This window comes from Anomaloglossus baeobatrachus, chromosome 2 (genome assembly GCF_048569485.1).
Source record: "Anomaloglossus baeobatrachus isolate aAnoBae1 chromosome 2, aAnoBae1.hap1, whole genome shotgun sequence".
Taxonomy (NCBI): domain Eukaryota; kingdom Metazoa; phylum Chordata; class Amphibia; order Anura; family Aromobatidae; genus Anomaloglossus; species Anomaloglossus baeobatrachus.
Window position 1 is genome coordinate 558831753 of NC_134354.1, and position 18788 is coordinate 558850540.

General features: G+C 43.0%; 1 protein-coding gene across 2 annotated transcripts in view; it reads right to left on the minus strand.

The window, feature by feature from the left end:
* Positions 1 to 18788, minus strand: part of POGLUT2 (protein O-glucosyltransferase 2) — a 98188-nt gene that overhangs the window by 16169 nt on the left and 63231 nt on the right. For both annotated transcript variants that reach the window (XM_075336686.1, XM_075336685.1), the window contains 2 exons: positions 10857 to 11066; positions 8607 to 8696 (listed from right to left, as the gene is read on the minus strand). In XM_075336686.1, the coding sequence (XP_075192801.1) occupies positions 8607 to 8696; positions 10857 to 11066 (300 nt within the window). The remainder of the gene's footprint in view (positions 1 to 8606; positions 8697 to 10856; positions 11067 to 18788) is intronic.

The window sequence follows — 18788 nt, forward strand, 5'->3', positions numbered from 1 at the left end:
AGGGACTGTATAACCGAGTCACCAGAGAATGCAGAAGGGGCCTGGTTTTAGGCTGGATTTGGAAACATTTTTAAGGGAGAGTATACGCTTCATGGAAACATCGCTTGGATTCGTTGGTACAGGTAAAGTAGTTTCTTGCATGAGAAATAGGAAATGAGCACATAGAAGATCATATGCTTTGTCCAAAAATAGTAGGACTACACAAAGAGAAGAGTCAGTGACCTACAGGGCACCCTGAATGTCAGAAAAATAACTAGTATGGGAGGGCAAAACTTCTCACGCGACAATTAAAAGGAAAAATTACGAGGAATTTAAAATGGGCAAAACTAAACAGACAGACAAATCATACGACCTTGGTATTCTAGAAGCAGAGGACAAGAATGCTAACCTATAAAACATCTTCAATCCTATTTCTTAGTTCTGCAAGAATGTGTGAGAATATATCAAGATATTATCAAGAATATTAAAAGGCCATTTTAAAATACTGTAGATAACACTGTTGGGTGCGTATACAACGATTTACTCATTTTATTAATGCGACGCTGTAAGCAATGACGTTTAATCCCCAAGGATTAATGAGCTATAAGCTAGGAGTAGGAGGTTAATTTAGAATACAATGCTTACACTAATATGAGCATTCCTGCTCTAAATAATATCTATTCTCGTTCAACCAGAATAGAGCACATTAGGGTTGATTAATTGCAGAGTTTTTGGCCTCATCAAGATTATGTCAGAGTGAGGATCCGCTGTGCAATATCTGTATTCTGTAGACTTTATTACGCCAGAAGACCCGGCATATCTCATACATCTTATCTAGACTACTGTGTGTACACATAAACCATAAGTGGTTACGTTAAAGTAATCTTAATCTGTCAAATGAATCTAGATTCTCAAGATACATAATGCCCAAGGGTCAAGGTATCTTGATGGGACATGAGATAAATCTAAATAAAACTACCGTCAAGCATAAATAAAGCTCCTTCATAAAAAAATAGAGCCTGATAACAGAATCAGATAATGTAGCACAATAGGGCAGTAGAGATAACGCACTTCACGAGAAGTAGCAAGGGTTTTCCCACAAAAGGATAGGAGACTGCATTTTTCATAGCTGATTTTATAGGTATTTTCCAACTAAAGATGCTTGTGGTAAATATTCCATCCCATCCATAAACGTCTGACTGGTGGTTTGGTCAGTAGGACCTCCACCAATCCCAAGTGCTGGGTCCATTTCAATTCCCTTGTGACGAAGTTGTTTAGTTGATACAAATGTGTTTATCGACATTAATTAATGTATATCACATTGTAGTAATTTTTCTGTTGAACAATGTCAAATAGCCTAATAATGCAAAAAAAGGGTAATGAATACTTTAAAGGCGCTTTAGATCACACCATATTGAGGACGTATTGTACAGATATGGATAGATCATCAATATGAGATCAGAAACCAGGCAGCCCCACTGATCAGCTGGATGTACACACATGCTGCCCATAGGAGCTGTTCTGCAGTACCTGGCAGCAGCCGCTACACATTGAATGGGGCTCCGCTCTGCAGCTTTGTTCAATATTATGCCACTGGACAAAATAGCAGCTAATCAGTGGGGTTGCCGGGTGTTGGGTCCCCACAATTTCGTATTGACAACCTATTCTATTGATATGTGATTGGGAAACCCCTTTAACGTCTTCTATACTGTCCATTCACACATCCATGTGCTGTATGTTTCAGACAGCACTTAGACCCATAGAGCTTCCATGTTCATAACACACAAACATTTTAAAAACAGATCCAAGTGGCCAATCCATGAGACTTATGAGTCAATGGATAAAAATAATTCAGTCTACCTCCTTTTAAAAGCAGATGAGAAAACAAAAACTAAAGATGCCACAAGGAGAAAAAAAGTTCTTTTTCTCAAGAATTTGCAAATTTTAAACCGATGTGTGAATATAGCCTAATAAAGAATTCTACTTGCTGTCTGTGAATGGAAACTTTCTTGTTTATAGAAAGACTATAAGGGTATGTGCACATAATCTCTTTTTCAGGTGGGTCCAGTTAGAAACTAGCCCAAAAAAGCACAAAATCTAAAAAGAATGAATGTATGCACTGCAATATCAAAACAACTTGCTGTTTATATGTTCAATCTTTTTGAGCTGCTTTTAACTGCACCAAGCTTCTAAAGCCGTGAAGCAGCAAAAAGAACTGACCTGCCGTTGTTCAGCTGGCTGCAGCTTAGAAGCCACTCACTATGTTATATATAGAAGTAAAAAATTACAAAGAGGGCACCAAAAAGGACGCTTCCCACTTGGTGTGTTCCCCGTAGTTTAAAATACTGTGTGTGCACATATCCTAATCTTCTATGCTCATCTTCAATTGGAGCACAGTCGCTGACTCTTAGAGCACTGAGTCTCCCCTGCTGGATTTGCTTGTGTAAAAAAAAAACCTGAATTAAAAATATATCAGCAGTTGTGCTTACAGAGAAGGTTAGCCCCTGCCTCACTGCCAACTTCAATTTTAATTGTTTATTTCACAGACATAGTAAAATATGGTATTAGATTTGCAATTAACCATTGCACACCTTTTTTTTTTTTTTTTGCATTCCATACATATACGTGGCTCAAAAGTGTATAATTGTGTACAATGGAAAAGCCATTCTTGTGGCACAGTACTTGCAGTAAAGAGAGCAGCATCCACCTACAGGGTCATCACTACAACACAGTCAATAAAGTTGTGCCCCTAGACACCACTCTTCAACAGGGCTGTTCAGGCCATCGAGCAAATATGGCAAATGCCAGGTGGGCCGGTGATTGCAACACTGTTAACAGTATCCTCAGAATTCCAGTACTGGCAGAGCAGAGAGCCACCGACCGGCTCCATGTTCTGTCACCTACTCCAGCAGGACGCAGCCTCCTTCATGCCTGCAGGTGGCGGCACCAAGCAGGGGAGGTTGTGTAGTGTGATGATGCCACTGCATTGTACTGACCATGCTGGCTTACTGCGAGATAAGAAAGAAGAGAAGATAGCGGCTGTAGTAGGCAGGAAGCCTGCATTAGGTGAGAGTAAGGTTTTATTTATTTCTCCTATATTATTGGACTTTGGCGGTAGATGATGGGGACATCATACTGTATTGGGGGACATGGGGACATCATAAGGTTTGTAGGGGACAATACTGTATGGGAGGCTTCCACAGCCTGGGGAATGGTGCAGCCATCATACTACATGAGGAGTTGTGGGAACTTCATACTTTGTGGATGGCTGTGTGGTTCAACCCTGTGTATAGTGAGCTGTGCGGCCATCATACTGTGTGGGGGCTGTGGTAACAATCATATTATGTTGTGGTGTTTGGGGCCATCGTACTTTGTGCAGGGCCGTCATAATATGTGTGGAGGCTGAGGTAACTATCATACTATGTTGTGGGTCTGTGGGGGCTATCATAATTTGTGTGTCGCAGATGTTGTGACAATCAAAATGTGTCAGGAGCTGTGGTCACCATCATACTGTAGGGTAAACTGTGATGACCATCATACTGTGTGTGGCGTTTATGGAGACCATCATACTGTGTGTGGAGCCATCATGCTGTGTGGGGCGCTGTGGGACAATATAATATAGAACTCTTGACGTAGGTTGCAAGGGTGCGTATTTTGGCCAAAATATAAACTAATACTTCATATCAATATTATATATTTTTCTGCATATTTTTTACAGGATGCAGCCAGACCCATCAATGGTGATCTTGTAATCTAGGGGCCTATGCCCCTGTGTTGCATTGAAAGAGTGACAGGCAGCCTACCTTATCGAGTAGAAGGAGTGTGAAATAGGCTATTGGCTAGGCAATGTGCTTCACATGTGTGTGTGACTTGCGCCCTTTGCAAACTTCATTTGTGTGCAATTCTAATACTAGGCAATCACCCCCTCCATGACCTGGTAGGTCGAGAGTGGTTGTTTCATCAGTATTTTGCACTTGTGTTACCTCCTTTATTAAGGAGGGCTGCTGCATCCTGTTTGTGCATTTGTTTCTATGAACTAGGCTGGTAAATAACGTTTTGCTCTGTTTATAATTGCATTATAATTTCTATAGCGTTTGTGGGGCTATTAATGCGTGGACATCATTCTGGGTGGGGTCATCATACAGTGTGGGGGCATTTTTTAAGGCATTATATTCTTTGTGGGTCATGGAAGGGTCATCTTAATGGTTGAGAACATTAAGGGGCAATATACATGTATCTGTAAGAGTTGCAATACATATCCCTCTCCATGTCATTAGAAGTTGGTGCCTTTCTGTGACTGCACCTATGTGCTTTGATAGAACTTCTGCTATGGTACCCTAAGATTTTTAAATTCGTCCCTTATCAGGGGCATTACTACATTACAGCGGCACTGAGGGTCATTATGCTATTATAGGAGAACCACAGGAGGCAGTATCATTCTATGAAAGCACAAGGGGGTGTTTGTATTATTATAAGAAGGTATATGACCATTATTATAGGGAGAAACCAAGGGAAAAACTGTGAAAATATACCCTGCTGTAATTAAATAAAAGCATAGTGCATATAAACATAGGGTACTTAGTAAGCACTATTTTTGATAAAAAAAAAGCATAAAGCTATCCCACCAACGACAAGGAGTACCCAGTTGGGACAGTACCTACACTCTCTAATATTAAAACCTTACCATGGGTCTAAAATAGGCCTCAATGTGAATAAAGGCTGAGAGTGACCGGGTCCCAACAGGACACACAGTCAGGGGATGCACAGAATGAAATGCCCAGCTCACTGAGAGGGAGGGCCACATCCTATTAGTACTGAATATAAAAAAAAACTACATAAAAACAAAAAAGTGAGCCGGAGTATGAGATGGTATACATGGAGCTTGTAAGCTCATGTTCACACTGGCCATAAGACAAAGAGAAACCAAGGGAAAAACTGTGAAAATATACCCTGCTGTAACTAAATAAAAGCATAGTGCATATAAACAGTAGGGTATATTTTCATAATCTCACATCTCTATCTCTGCAGTCGGTCTCTCCCTCTCGGTCTCTATTCTCTCTCTGTCGGTCTCTCCCACTCCCTCTCTCATACTCACTGATCCCCGACAGCTGTCACAAAGCTCCGGCGGCTTTTCCTCTTTTGAAAAAGCCAGCCGCTCATTATTCCATCACATATTCACTGCTTTCCCCGCCCACCGGTGCCTATGATTGGTTGCAGTCAGACACATCCCCACGTTGAGTGACAGCTGTCTCACTACAACCAATCACAGCAGCCAGTGGACGGGTCTATATCGTGCAGTAAAATAAATAAATAATTAAAAAAAAACGATGTGCGGTCCCCCCCAATTTTCATACCAGCCAGGGTAAAGCCATACGGCTGGAGGCTGGTATTGTCAGGATGGGGATCCCCACGTTATGGGGAGCACCCCCAACCTAACAATATCAGCCAGCAGCCGCCCGGAATTGACGCATCCATTAGATGCGACAGTCCTGGGACTCTACACGGCTCATCGCGAATTGCCCTGGTGCGGTGGCAATCGAGGTAATAAGGAGTTAATGGCAGCAGCCCATAGCTGCCACTAAGTCCTAGGTTAATCATGGCAGGCATCTCCCTGAGATACCTTCCATCATTAATCTGTAAGTTAAAGAAAAAAAACACATATACCCAAAAATCCTTTATTTAGAATAAATGACAAAAAAACCCCACCCTCTTTCACCACTTTATTAAAGTCGCCAAATACCCTGCCAGGTCCGACGAAATCCACAGAGGTCCCATGACGCTTTCAGCTCTGCTACATCGGAAGCTGACAGAGAGCAGCCACAGACCATGACCACTCTCTGTGAGCTCCCCGCAGCAACTGAAGTGAGTCACGCTATCAGCGATGACGTCACTCAGGTTACCCACGGCCACAGATCTCAGGTGGAGGACTTCAGCTGTGGCCGCAGGTAACCTCAGTGACGGCACCGCTGATTGCGCAGATCACTTCAGTCACTCTGAAAATCAGGAAAAATCAGGCCACGACACAGACAGGATGACAATGAAGTCGGGTGAAGTTCATCCGAGTTCATTCTGATCGCGCGGCTCTGTCTGTGTCTGCTGTCAGCGGCCATGTAGCAGAGCTGAATGGCAAATGACATAGCTGCTGAGAATAAAAACGGATCACATATGGATCACACACGGATTGCACACGGACTACAATCTAGAGAAAAATCACAGAATCGCATTTCAGTTGCATTGCACACGGATCAACACTCGGCCAGAGCTCATACTACTTTCTAGCATGAGAATTGGTCCGATTTTCCAATCGCAAGTGTGACTCCAGCCTTATAGGGAGTCTAGGGTATTTATTATTAAAGAAAGCACAAAGGGAATATTATTAGGAGGCATAGATGGATATTACTCTATTTCTATAGGGTGCTGTATAAGGAGGCACAGGGGAGCAATAATACAAGGAAGTACAGAGGAAGCATTGTTGTGTAGGACCACTGCTATTGTGTGGGTGCACAAAAATGAAGGTACTATTATTGTTTAAGCAACAGAGGGGACAATATTACTGTGTATGATGGTATTAATAAAAACACTTTATGGCTTGTGTATAGATGAAGGAATTTGAGGACAACGCTTGCAAAGCAATAAGTTAATCATATCTGTGTGCAACATTTTTCAAGGAGAAGATATTGATGAAGAAGTGATCGTGGAAGTCTGGGCTCAATGGAAAAGTGAAGGGAAAATGAATGACAACAATCAGTGAACAAACGTTTGGTGATAACCTCAACTCTGTAAGCAGAGCAATGGTCTAAAACTATTATTACCATTTTATGGTCAAGGTATAGTGGTAACATCAGTCCTAGTACAACGGTTTTGATTACTGATCACTATAGGCGTATTATTAATATTCTAAATCCTTGTAAAATTTGATTGTTGTCTGTCTGCTATATTGCAGTAATATTATTGCGGTATTATTAAATATTATATAACAGTATTATTGTACATATAAATCTTGTAGTAAATCTTGGTTTCCGCCAGGTAGTGTAATATTTTTAATAGAAATGAGCGAACCTTTGGAGGTTCGGTTTGCTAGGTACATTCGAACCATAAAGTTCGGGTTTTGACCACAACGTGATCCGAACCTCAATAGAAGACAGTAATTGGGCATTTCGTGGCTCCACCCACACGCAGCCAGACATAAGCAGAACATTGTAGGGGGAGGGTGGGCGGAGTTTTCAACATTTTTATTTTTATTATTTTATTTTATTATTTTGTATGTGCACACTGCATCTGATCACTCTGATTTTACCCCAAATCTGAGTCGTTCAAAGACTGAAAGTGGCTGGCACAGGGCTGATCATCACTCATGCCCAAGCACAGTGGTGCTCGCTTGAGTGGTTTACACTCGTAACTCAATTGAACTTTGAATCCGGACTTTGTTTTTTTGGAAGTCGGTTTACGAACCCGAACTCTGAACATTGAACCTCAGGTTCGCTCATCTCTAATAATAGAGACCTCAGTCTGGGGAAGGTGGTAGGAACAGCATGGCCCTTTATGCCTAGGGCTAAATTTCAGTCCCAGTCCATCCTTGCTCTCCAAGAAGAGTGACAGATATCATCATCCACTCACTGAAGGTACAAAATAACCCTAAAAAGCGCTGGTGTTGCTGTTTTCGCTCACACGGCCATAGATTCTCCCATGTGAGAGAATAGGGCCAATTATGCTCATGACTTTCAGATTAATTTCTGCCAGAGTTTGATCCGAGTGTCACCTTAGGTATGATCTTATTCTCTCACATGAACTTAATTTCTCCATCTTCTCCATTGCTATGTCTGCAATCAGACTAAACTTGGATGACATTAGAGAGCAGTTTTAGGTTTAACACGCACCCATAGACTTGTATAGGTGCAGGCGATCCGAACATCGGAGGCACGTGTAGCATGCTGCAATTGTTTTCTTATGCCGAATCTGCATGAGAAAAAAATCGCACATCTGCTCTGCCCCATAGTATAACACTGGTTCAAGTGCTATCTAATAAAACGTAGGATAGTGCTCAGCTGTGTTATATGCTCTACCCTAACCTACTGTATCCTCACCTATCCCTTGTAGACTGTGAGCCCTCGCAGGCAGGGACCTCTATCCTCCTGTACCTCTCTGTGCCTTGTATTGTTTATGATTATTGTACTTGTCCCTATTATGTATACCCCTTTCACATGTAAAGCGCCATGGAATTGATGGCACTATAATAATAATAATAATAAATAATTATAATAATATGCTAGTGTGATCGAGCCCTTAGGCTGCCTCATTTATAAAGCTCTAGAAAGACCTGAATAAACTGTTACCCCAGCTTCATTTGAAGTGTAGATGCAGGGTCCCGTTCCCAATTATGGGGGGCAAAGCAGTGGGCATCCAGCGATCAGCAGAGATATCACCTACCAGCCATTAAATAGAAGCAATACTTGCTTTTATCATTACATTACTTATGCAGTACATATAATGAATAAACAAGGCATTTCATGTAGAAAACAAGACTACTGTACATTCCATGCCTCATGGCCACGGCACTTTGTATTAAATCCATCCCAACTGAATACACAGTATATACACAGATAATGCTGGATATTTCAGAAACTTACTTGGAAAAGCTTAAAATAGTAGCAGAAAACATGATCTCCCATTAAATTGTTTCTTGCAAACTCTTGACCAGTCTCTGCAATTTTTTTAGCCTATAAACAAAGAAATAAATAGATAATTCCATTTAAAAGAGAAATGTAGTATTACAGCAGCCATTTAAAATACAAGTTATTTGAGAAAAGACATAAGAGGGGCCAAAAAAAAGTCAGTGTAGAGGGACTGTTTGTAAAGACGCCGGTCTAAGAAATGATTCTGAAATGTCTCTGGTAGAAAGAGGCTTTGTAGTCCCAAATATGATATGGAGCACAATTTGTCAGTGAATATGCTGGGAGGCCACAGGGACATGTTCCCTTGTGCAGAAATGCTGCATTTTGCAGCATTTATAACATTTTCCGCAGTTGTTCGCACCAAAATTCGCAAAAGCCATGTGATGAGTTTACTGCACTTTTGTTGCTTTTTTTAATGCAGAAACTGATTTTGCATATAAAAATACAAATAATTCTATAGGGAAAATGTCATACACTACAGAACTGCACTGTTTTTGTATCTAAACACACAGGGGGCTTAAAGGGAACCTGTCACGTCCCATATGCGTTCTGACCTACAAGCAGGAGCATCTGTGGCCTAATAACCCCTTCCTACCCATCCCTGTGTTGTAATAATGTGTATTATGAATGTAAAAAATAAACCTTTTATTGCTTACATGTTCCCTATGTACATACGATAGGCTCTAGTCCCCTGGGCATCGCATCGTCCTGTGGGCGTTTGCATACTTTCCGTGGTATACCATTTCCACAGCCTTCTTACTCGGCTGTTTACTTGCCGACTTCAGACGCACTCTGCGCATGATCAGAGTCTTCTGAACATGCACAGTGTGCGTCTGAAGCCGACAAGCAAGCACCCAGATAAGAAAGCTGCGGGAATGGTAAAGTGCGCACGTGCGAGATCTGAAGGAGCTGACGGTGATGTCGCTCATGTAAATCCATAGTATCACGCCCATAGGGGCGTAATTCCACGGAAAGTATGCAAACGCCCACTGGGCAATGCGACACCCAGGGGACTACAGCCTATCGTATTTACATAGGGAACATGTAAGCAATAAAAGGGTCGTTTTTACATTCATAATACACATTATTACCACACAGGGATGGGTAGGAAGAGGTTATTAGGCCACACATCCTCCTGCTTGTAGGTCAGAACACATATGGGACGTGACAGGTTCCCTTTAAGTTTCATGGAATCAAAACCATTTTTCTTGAACTGTTAACCGCTTCCTGACAGGCGGTACAAGTATGTTCAATATCGAACACAGGTGTACACAGCTGAGCCTGCTCTATACCAGACAGATGCCAACTGTGTTATACAACTGACATCTGCCTGTAACATCAGCGACCAGAGCGAGCTCCAATTATTGCTGTCTAACCTTTTACATGCTACTGTCAACATTGGACATTGGCATTTACATGGACTGGCTCCCCTTATTTTTGTCACTATGCGTCTTAGAACTCGTCCCACAAAGGTATGCGCTCATATGACTATATAGACAGAAAAAAAAAGTTATGCCTGTTGGAAGAAGAAATATGGCTTAAAAATATGTTCATTAGGGGTTTATTGATGATTTTGAAGTGGATCTGCTTTAGAATCCATGCTAAACAAAACAAATCCTTGAAAAGGAAAATAATTGCCACCAGGGACCAATTTGCACTGTACACTAGTCATACAGGTGGGTCCCCAGTGGCTGCTCCCCGTTCCCTGACAGTTCTCTACGTACATGCGCGCATTGGCAGAGACATGTCTGTCACTGTCAGCGGGCGGGGAGAAGCTGCCAGGGGCTGCCTGACCCTAGTGGCTTTTAAAAGTATGTTCTTTTCTGAAAAGCTGCAGCGTTTCAAAGTCAAACATACCTGGCTGTGAGCATACAGTCAGCGGCTGATATACATGCTGCCCAAACCATGGTCAGCATCTGAGCTGACAGGTTCTCCTTAATAGTGTTTGAAGCCCCCTTCAAATTATCCAATATGCTTTGGTAACCCTAGAATATGAATGGTGCTTTACATTTTTTGCTTTATGCATCTATAGGTTTGCTGAGCAAAATAATATGGAAATGAATATGAAACCTCTACCCAAATGATTAGTTATTCATCACTGACCACATCACATAATTATGTAAATTTATTAAATGCATAAATGTAGTAAACCATATCCACAGCATTATGACTGACGTTCTATCCAAGAATGGGTATATAACCTACCTCTACATCATGATCTTTAACCCACTGGATTTTTTCAAGTAGATCACTAAGGTCTTTCTTGAAAGGCACATAATGCTTCCAGGGCTGGAGCTCGTTATAAAAGTGTTCATAGTAAATGGAATCTTGCTTAAGTATTACGCTATTCCCAATAAGGAGGTATGGCATTCTGTACGCTGCCACTGTGCCATCAATAAGTATCTGATACTTGAACTAAAAAATGGAAGAGTAAAAAAAAAGAAATAATAAATTTATAGCATATTAAATATATTTTGCACTGCATTGTGAAAGGGTGCGGTCACTTTTACATGTAAATCTGTATTCGGCCGGAGTCACTCTTGCGAGAGACTTGCACGAGTCTCGTATCACATCACCTAGCACAGGAGCATCTCAGCTGCATAGAAATACATGCAGCCGACCCACTCCTGTCAGGACAGTGTGCGGACTTACCAGGTGATGCGATGCGAGATATGCGCAAGTGTGACTGACTCTGGCCTTCTCTATATTTCTGGAAGAAAACGGGGTAATAGATTGAAATTTCTCCATTCTATCATAATCCATTCCACTTTTTTTTTTAAAGGGAAACTGCTCTCATTAGCATAGTAATTAGCAGGCACAAAATGTGCTGACAGCAGTTTAACCTATAGAAACATAATGACAAGTTCCCTTTAACAATATCACCTACATGTGACCACTTATGGAGGGGGCTCAGGAGCTGAGATCCATCCACAGAAGGAAGATATCAGCTACATTAAATAGCCAGCATCTGTCTTTAACAGCTGCAGTCGGAGCTAACAGTGGTATTTAAATGGAATGCTACAAAACCTATAATTTGGGTGAGAGATTTTTAGCTTTTGAGGATCTTTTGGTCTACTACACTTTGTCAGGCAGGTCCTATTTAAGCGATTTCTTCAGTGAGAACAGGTGTGGAAGTAATGAGGCCTGGGTGTGGCTAGGGAAAGTGAACTCAACTTATCAAAGATCTGATAAACCACAGATAATTTATGTTTTGAGGAGGTGTAATCACTTTTTCACACAGGGCCCTAAAGGTTTGGATTTCTTTCTCCCTTAATAATAAAGACCTTCAGTTATAAACTTCATATTGTGTTTACTTGTGTTATCTTTGTCTAATATTTAAATTTGTTTGGTGATCTGAAACACTAAATGTGACAGACATGGAAAAGAATAAGAAATCAGGAAGGGGGCACACACTTTTTCACACCATTGTGAAAAAGGTCCCACCTTTTCTTCTTTTTAGCAAGAGCTTCTTTAAAAAACAGATTTCCCCAGAAGAACTAGATTTCAAGCATACAGGGAACAAATCTATACACCATACAAAGAATTGGATTTCTTCATTGCAGCGTGACTGAGAAGAATTTGGCACCATGGATACATGTACTGTATATACATTGTATAACATACGTACTCAATTATTACCTTTGAAATCCCCAACAAAAAAGGGATATAAGCCTACAGAATCTTCCAGTAGCAGTTTACTGTAGATACATTACATTCTTCAACGGGTAGGGCTTACATAAAAAATATCACGGGGCGTAACAACAAATATTACTGACAATTTACAACACTGCATGTTCCTTTCTAATAATAACAATTTATGAACCAATGGTATGCCATAATAAGCAAGAAAACACTTAGTTCTTAGAGCAAAGTACCATGTGGTTGAGTCAGGTTCAGTGGTTTTGGTGTCATTTACGTCTTTTAAGGGGGTGTGCATTTAAAATGCTAGGTTTCATATGCCCTTTCAGTGAATTCTTAGTTATCAGAGTTATTAGTGTATGGGGAAAGGGGGGCTTCTTTAAATCCTCATCTTTTGTACACAGTAGAGAGGAGCTCACGCTTTGGAGGTCCTGTCCTGTCCTGCAGTCACAACTCAGTGGGTATGGTGTAACCCTACATTTTAACTGTGGTTGTCACTGCAGTGAAAGAGCACTTTTACAGCCATGTTTCCAGCTAATGCTTGGGGTCCCAGCAGTGAGGGAACTTTATATCAAGGGAAACTTTTAATAAGTTGACATTGTTCATCATTTTGAAGGAAAAACTAGTGAATGAAAAAAAGTTATCAATGGTAAAAGAGGCAATGAAAGGGTTAAAAGCAGCACTGCCGTGTAAGGAGACAATCCAGGTAAGTCCGGAAAAGTGATTTATTGTGAAAGTATTTTCTGAGATTCCATCTCCTTCATCAGACACTTCACTTGTGTTATGCGTCTGATGAAGGAGATGGAAACTCCGAAAACGTGTTCACAATAAATCACTTTTCTGGATTTACCTGGATTGTCTCCTTACCCGGCAGTGCTGCTTTTAACCCTTTCTTCACCTCTTTTACCTCTGACTACACATTGGGCTGCGGCAGCCGTGCCTTATATGCAGAATCAGTTGGTTCTAACTCATATAACCCTCCAAGGTGAGCAGTAACTCTACTTGTTGCTTCTTGTCCTCACTCGGATGAGACCCTATTTGCGCTCTTTGTCTTCCAGCACTTTCTATAATAAAAAGTTATCAATGAAATATCATGTTTTCTCGTAATTTAAAGCGAACCTCTGAGAAACGTTACCCCTTCCAAAACCATTAATATGATTGTATAGTCAATTAACAAATAATCCAGATGATCCCTTTATCACCCTAAAGCATACCAATGAGAAATGATGTTTTGAATTCGGGTCTGAAAGTTCATTGACATATAAGTACCGTATTTTTTGGTTTATAAGATGCAGAGAATTATAAGATGCACCCCAAATTTAGAGAAAAAAGACAAACAAAGGGGTGTCCTTCTTATAATCCAGTGGTGTCTTAGCAGCATTGGTGGAGCGAGGTCACAGGAGGCAGGGAAGGTGGTGGAGTACGGTGATGCTGCGGGCGGTGCGGCGGGTGTCCCAGATGCTGTATCAGAAACTGTTGCTAGGGGACGTGTCTCCCTCGCGTCATCGCATGACTTGTGCGCATGCGCGGTGATGTGACCGACGGTGACGCACCTCTGGGCTTCCGGTCGGGGCGTTTTCAAAGCGGCGTCATGTAATATGCTATGGAGATCTTAATTATACAACACATGTGCCAGGTATATATATAAGGGCCCTTTATTTGCTTCCACATCACTCCCTGAGGAAGCGGTGTGAAGCACGTGTTGTAGTGGCTGGCGGGGGAGCGGTGTTACACCATGAGTATGGCAGCAGGTCTGGTATTGGGCATTTGATTACATTTCAGTGAGGCATTTATATATATGATTAGATTTGGTATTTTACCTTTATGAAGATAAACATTAAATATTTTTCCTGTTTTAATGCCTCCGTGTAATTAGACTATATTATGGTGTGTTCTGTGACTTGTAGTGTCAGAACTTAGTAATTTAATTGCTAATGAAATCTTATGATATACAGTTAGGTCCAGAAATATTTGGACAGTGACACAATTTTCGCGAGTTGGGCTCTGCATGCCACCACATTGGATTTGAAATGAAACCTCTACAACAGAATTCAAGTGCAGATTGTAACGTTTAATTTGAAGGTTTGAACAAAAATATCTGATAGAAATTGTAGGAATTGTACACATTTCTTTACAAACACTCCACATTTTAGGAGGTCAAAAGTAATTGGACAAATAAACCAAACCCAAACAAAATATTTTTATTTTCAATATTTTGTTGCGAATCCTTTGGAGGCAATCACTGCCTTAAGTCTGGAACCCATGGACATCACCAAACGCTGGGTTTCCTCCTTCTTAATGCTTTGCCAGGCCTTTACAGCCGCAGCCTTCAGGTCTTGCTTGTTTGTGGGTCTTTCCGTCTTAAGTCTGGATTTGAGCAAGTGAAATGCATGCTCAATTGGGTTAAGATCTGGTGATTGACTTGGCCATTGCAGAATGTTCCACTTTTTTGCACTCATGAACTCCTGGGTAGCTTTGGCTGTATGCTTGGGGTCATTGTCCATCTGTACTATGAAGCGCCGTCCGATCAACTTTGCGGCATTTGGCTGAATCTGGGCTGAAAGTATATCCCTGTACACTTCAGAATTCATCCGGCTACTCTTGTCTGCTGTTATGTCATCAATAAACACAAGTGACCCAGTGCCATTGAAAGCCATGCATTCCCATGCCATCACGTTGCCTCTACCATGTTTTACAGAGGATGTGGTGTGCCTTGGATCATGTGCCGTTCCCTTTCTTCTCCAAACTTTTTTCTTCCCATCATTCTGGTACAGGTTGATCTTTGTCTCATCTGTCCATAGAATACTTTTCCAGAACTGAGCTGGCTTCATGAGGTGTTTTTCAGCAAATTTAACTCTGGCCTGTCTATTTTTGAAATTGATGAATGGTTTGCATCTAGATGTGAACCCTTTGTATTTACTTTCATGGAGTCTTCTCTTTACTGTTGATTTAGAGACAGATACACCTACTTCACTGAGAGTGTTCTGGACTTCAGTTGATGTTGTGAACGGGTTCTTCTTCACCAAAGAAAGTATGCAGCGATCATCCACCACTGTTGTCATCCGTGGACGCCCAGGCCTTTTTGAGTTCCCAAGCTCACCAGTCAATTCCTTTTTTCTCAGAATGTACCCGACTGTTGATTTAGCTACTCCAAGCATGTCTGCTATCTCTCTGATGGATTTTTTCTTTTTTTTCAGCCTCAGGATGTTCTGCTTCACCTCAATTGAGAGTTCCTTAGACCGCATGTTGTCTGGTCACAGCAACAGCTTCCAAATGCAAAACCACACACCTGTAATCAACCCCAGACCTTTTAACTACTTCATTGATTACAGGTTAACGAGGGAGACGCCTTCAGAGTTAATTGCAGCCCTTAAGCTGGGTTTACACACTGCAACATCGCAAACGACATCGCTGTAACGTCACCGGTTTTGTGACGTTACAGCGACCTCCCCAGCGACATTGCAGTGTGTGAAACCTATCAGCGACCTGGCCCCTGCTGTGAAGTTGTGATCGCTACAAATCGTTCAGGACCATTCCTAGGTCCTTTGTTTCCCGCTGTGCAGCATGCATCGCTAGCAAGTTTCAGTGTGTAAAGGGGACTTTACAGCGACTCCGCGGCTCTGTCTGTGTAGCGTCCTGATTAGCGGTCACCGGTGAAGGATTCACCGGTGACCGCTAATCCCCCGAGTGACTGAAGTGTCCCCCCCTCTCTCATACTCACCGATCCCCGATCACCGGCGCTGCACGGCGTTCACTCTGCTCCAGCGGCTTTTCCTTTTTTGAAAAAGCCGGCCGCTCAGTAAACAATCTCCTATTCCCTGCTTTTCCCCGCCCACCGGCAAATATGATTGGTTGCAGTGAGACACGCCCACACGCTGAGTGACAGCTGTGTCACTGCACCCAATCACAGCAGCCGGTGGGCGTGTCTATACTGTGCAGTAAAATAAATAAATAAATAATTAAAAAAAAACGGCGTGAGGTCCCCCCCAATTTTAATACCAGCCAGATAAAGCCATACGGCTAAAGGCTGGTATTCTCAGGATGGGGAGCTCCACGTTATGGGGAGCCCCCCAGCCTAACAATATCAGCCAGCAGCCGCCCAGAATTGCCGCATACATTAGATGCGACAGTTCTGGGACTGTACCCGGCTCTTCCCGATTTGCCCTGGTGCGTTGGCATATCGGGGTAATAAGGAGTTATTGGCAGCCCATAGCTGCCAATAAGTCCTAGATTAATCATGTCAGGCGTCTCCCCGAGATACCTTCCATGATTAATCTGTAAATTACAGTTAAAAAACACACACCCGAAAAATCCTTTATTAGAAATAAAAAACACAAACACAATCCCTCATTACCAATTTATTACCCACAACAAAGCCCTCCTTGTCCGGCGTAATCCACGGTCCTCCAACGTCGCATCCAGCTCTGCTGCATGCAGGTGACAGGAGCAGCAGAAGACACAGCCGCTCCTGTCACCTGCACGCAGCTAATGAAGAGAGCCGTGTGATCGGCTGAGCTGTCACTGAGGTTACCTGGATCCAGCGGTGGATCCAGCGGTGGCCGCGGGTAACCTCAGTGACAGCTCAGCTGATGGCGCTACTCACCGCCGCTCCGGTCAGCTCCACGCAGCAAATGAGGTGAGTAGCGCGATCAGCTGAGCTGTCACTGAGGTTACCCGCGGCCACCGCTGCATCCACCGCTGGATCCAGGTAACCTCAGTGACAGCTCAGCCGATCACATGGCTCTCTTCATTAGCTGCGTGCAGGTGACAGGGGCGGCTTTGTCTTCTGCTGCTCCTGTCACCTGCATGCAGCAGAGCTGGATGCGACGTTGGAGGACCGTGGATTACGCCGGACAAGGAGGGCTTTGTTGTGGGTAATAAATTGGTAATGAGGGAATGTGTTTGTGTTTTTTATTTCTAATAAAGGATTTTTTCGGGTGTGTGTGTGTTTATTTACTGTCACTTACAGATTAATCGTGGAAGGTGTCTCATAGACGCCTGACATGATTAATCTAGGACTTATTGGCAGCTATTGGCTGCCAATAACTCCTTATTACCCCGATTTGCCAACGCACCAGGGCAAATCGGGAAGAGCCGGGTACAGCCCCAGAACTGTCGCATCTAATGTATGCGGCAATTCTGGGCGGCTGCTGACTGATATTGTTAGGCTGGGGGGCTCCCCATAACGTGGGGCTCCCCATCCTGAGAATACCAGCCTGCAGCCGTATGGCTTTATCTGGCTGGTATTAAAATAGGGGGAACCGCACGCCGGATTTTTTAATTATTTATTTATTTATTTTACTGCACAGTATAGACACGCCCACCGGCTGCTGTGATTGGGTGCAGTGACAGAGCTGTCACTCAGCGTGTGGGCGTGTCTCACTGCAACCAATCACATTTGCCGGTGGGCAGGGAAAGCAGGGAATACGAGATTGTTTAATGAGCGGCCGGCTTTTTCAAAAAAGGAAAAGCCGCCGGAGCAGTGTGAACGCCGTGCAGCGCCGGTGATCGGTGAGTATGAGAGAGGGGGGGAAATCACCAGCAAATGAGGTGAGTAACGCGATCAGCTGAACTGTCACTGAGGTTACCCGCGGCCACCGCTGCATCCACCGCTGGATCCAGGTAACCTCAGTGACAGCTCAGCCGATCACACGGCTCTCTTCATTAGCTGCGTGCAGGTGACAGGAGCGGCTGTGTCTTCTGCTGCTCCTGTCACCTGCATGCAGCAGAGCTGGATGCGATGTTGGAGGACCGTGGATTACGCCGGACAAGGAGGGCTTTGTTGTGGGTAATAAATTGGTAATGAGGGAATGTGTTTGTGTTTTTTATTTCTAATAAAGGATTTTTCGGGTGTGTGTTTTTTAACTGTAATTTACAGATTAATCATGGAAGGTATCTCAGGGTGACACCTGACATGATTAATCTTGGACTTATTGGCAGCTATGGGCTGCCAATAACTCCTTATTACCCCGATTTGCCAACGCACCAGGGCAAATCGGGAAGAGCCGGGTACAGTCCCAGATCTGTCGCATCTAATGAATGCGGCAATTCTGGGCGTCTGCTGGCTGATATTGTTAGGCTGGGGGGCTCCCCATAACGTGGGGCTCCCCATCCTGAGAATACCAGCCTGCAACTGTGTGGCTTTGTCTGGCTGGTATTAAAATAGGGGGGGACCGCACGCCGGATTTTTTAATTATTTATTTATTTACACGGCACACAGAGCCGCGCGGCATTAAATGAAGTCGGGTGAAGTTCACCTGCTGTCCCCAACGACCAGCTAGTCGCTCTGCAGGTCCGGATCGCTGTTAGGTCGTTGGCCAGGTCTGCCTGTTTGACAGCTCACCAGAGACTTTGTAGCGATCCCGGCTAGGTTGAGATCGCAGGTTGGATTGCTAGAAAGTCTCAGTGTGTAAACCCAGCATTAGAGTCCATTGTCCAATTACTTTTGGTCCCTTGAAAAAGAGGAGGCTATGCATTACAGAGCTATGATTCCTAAAC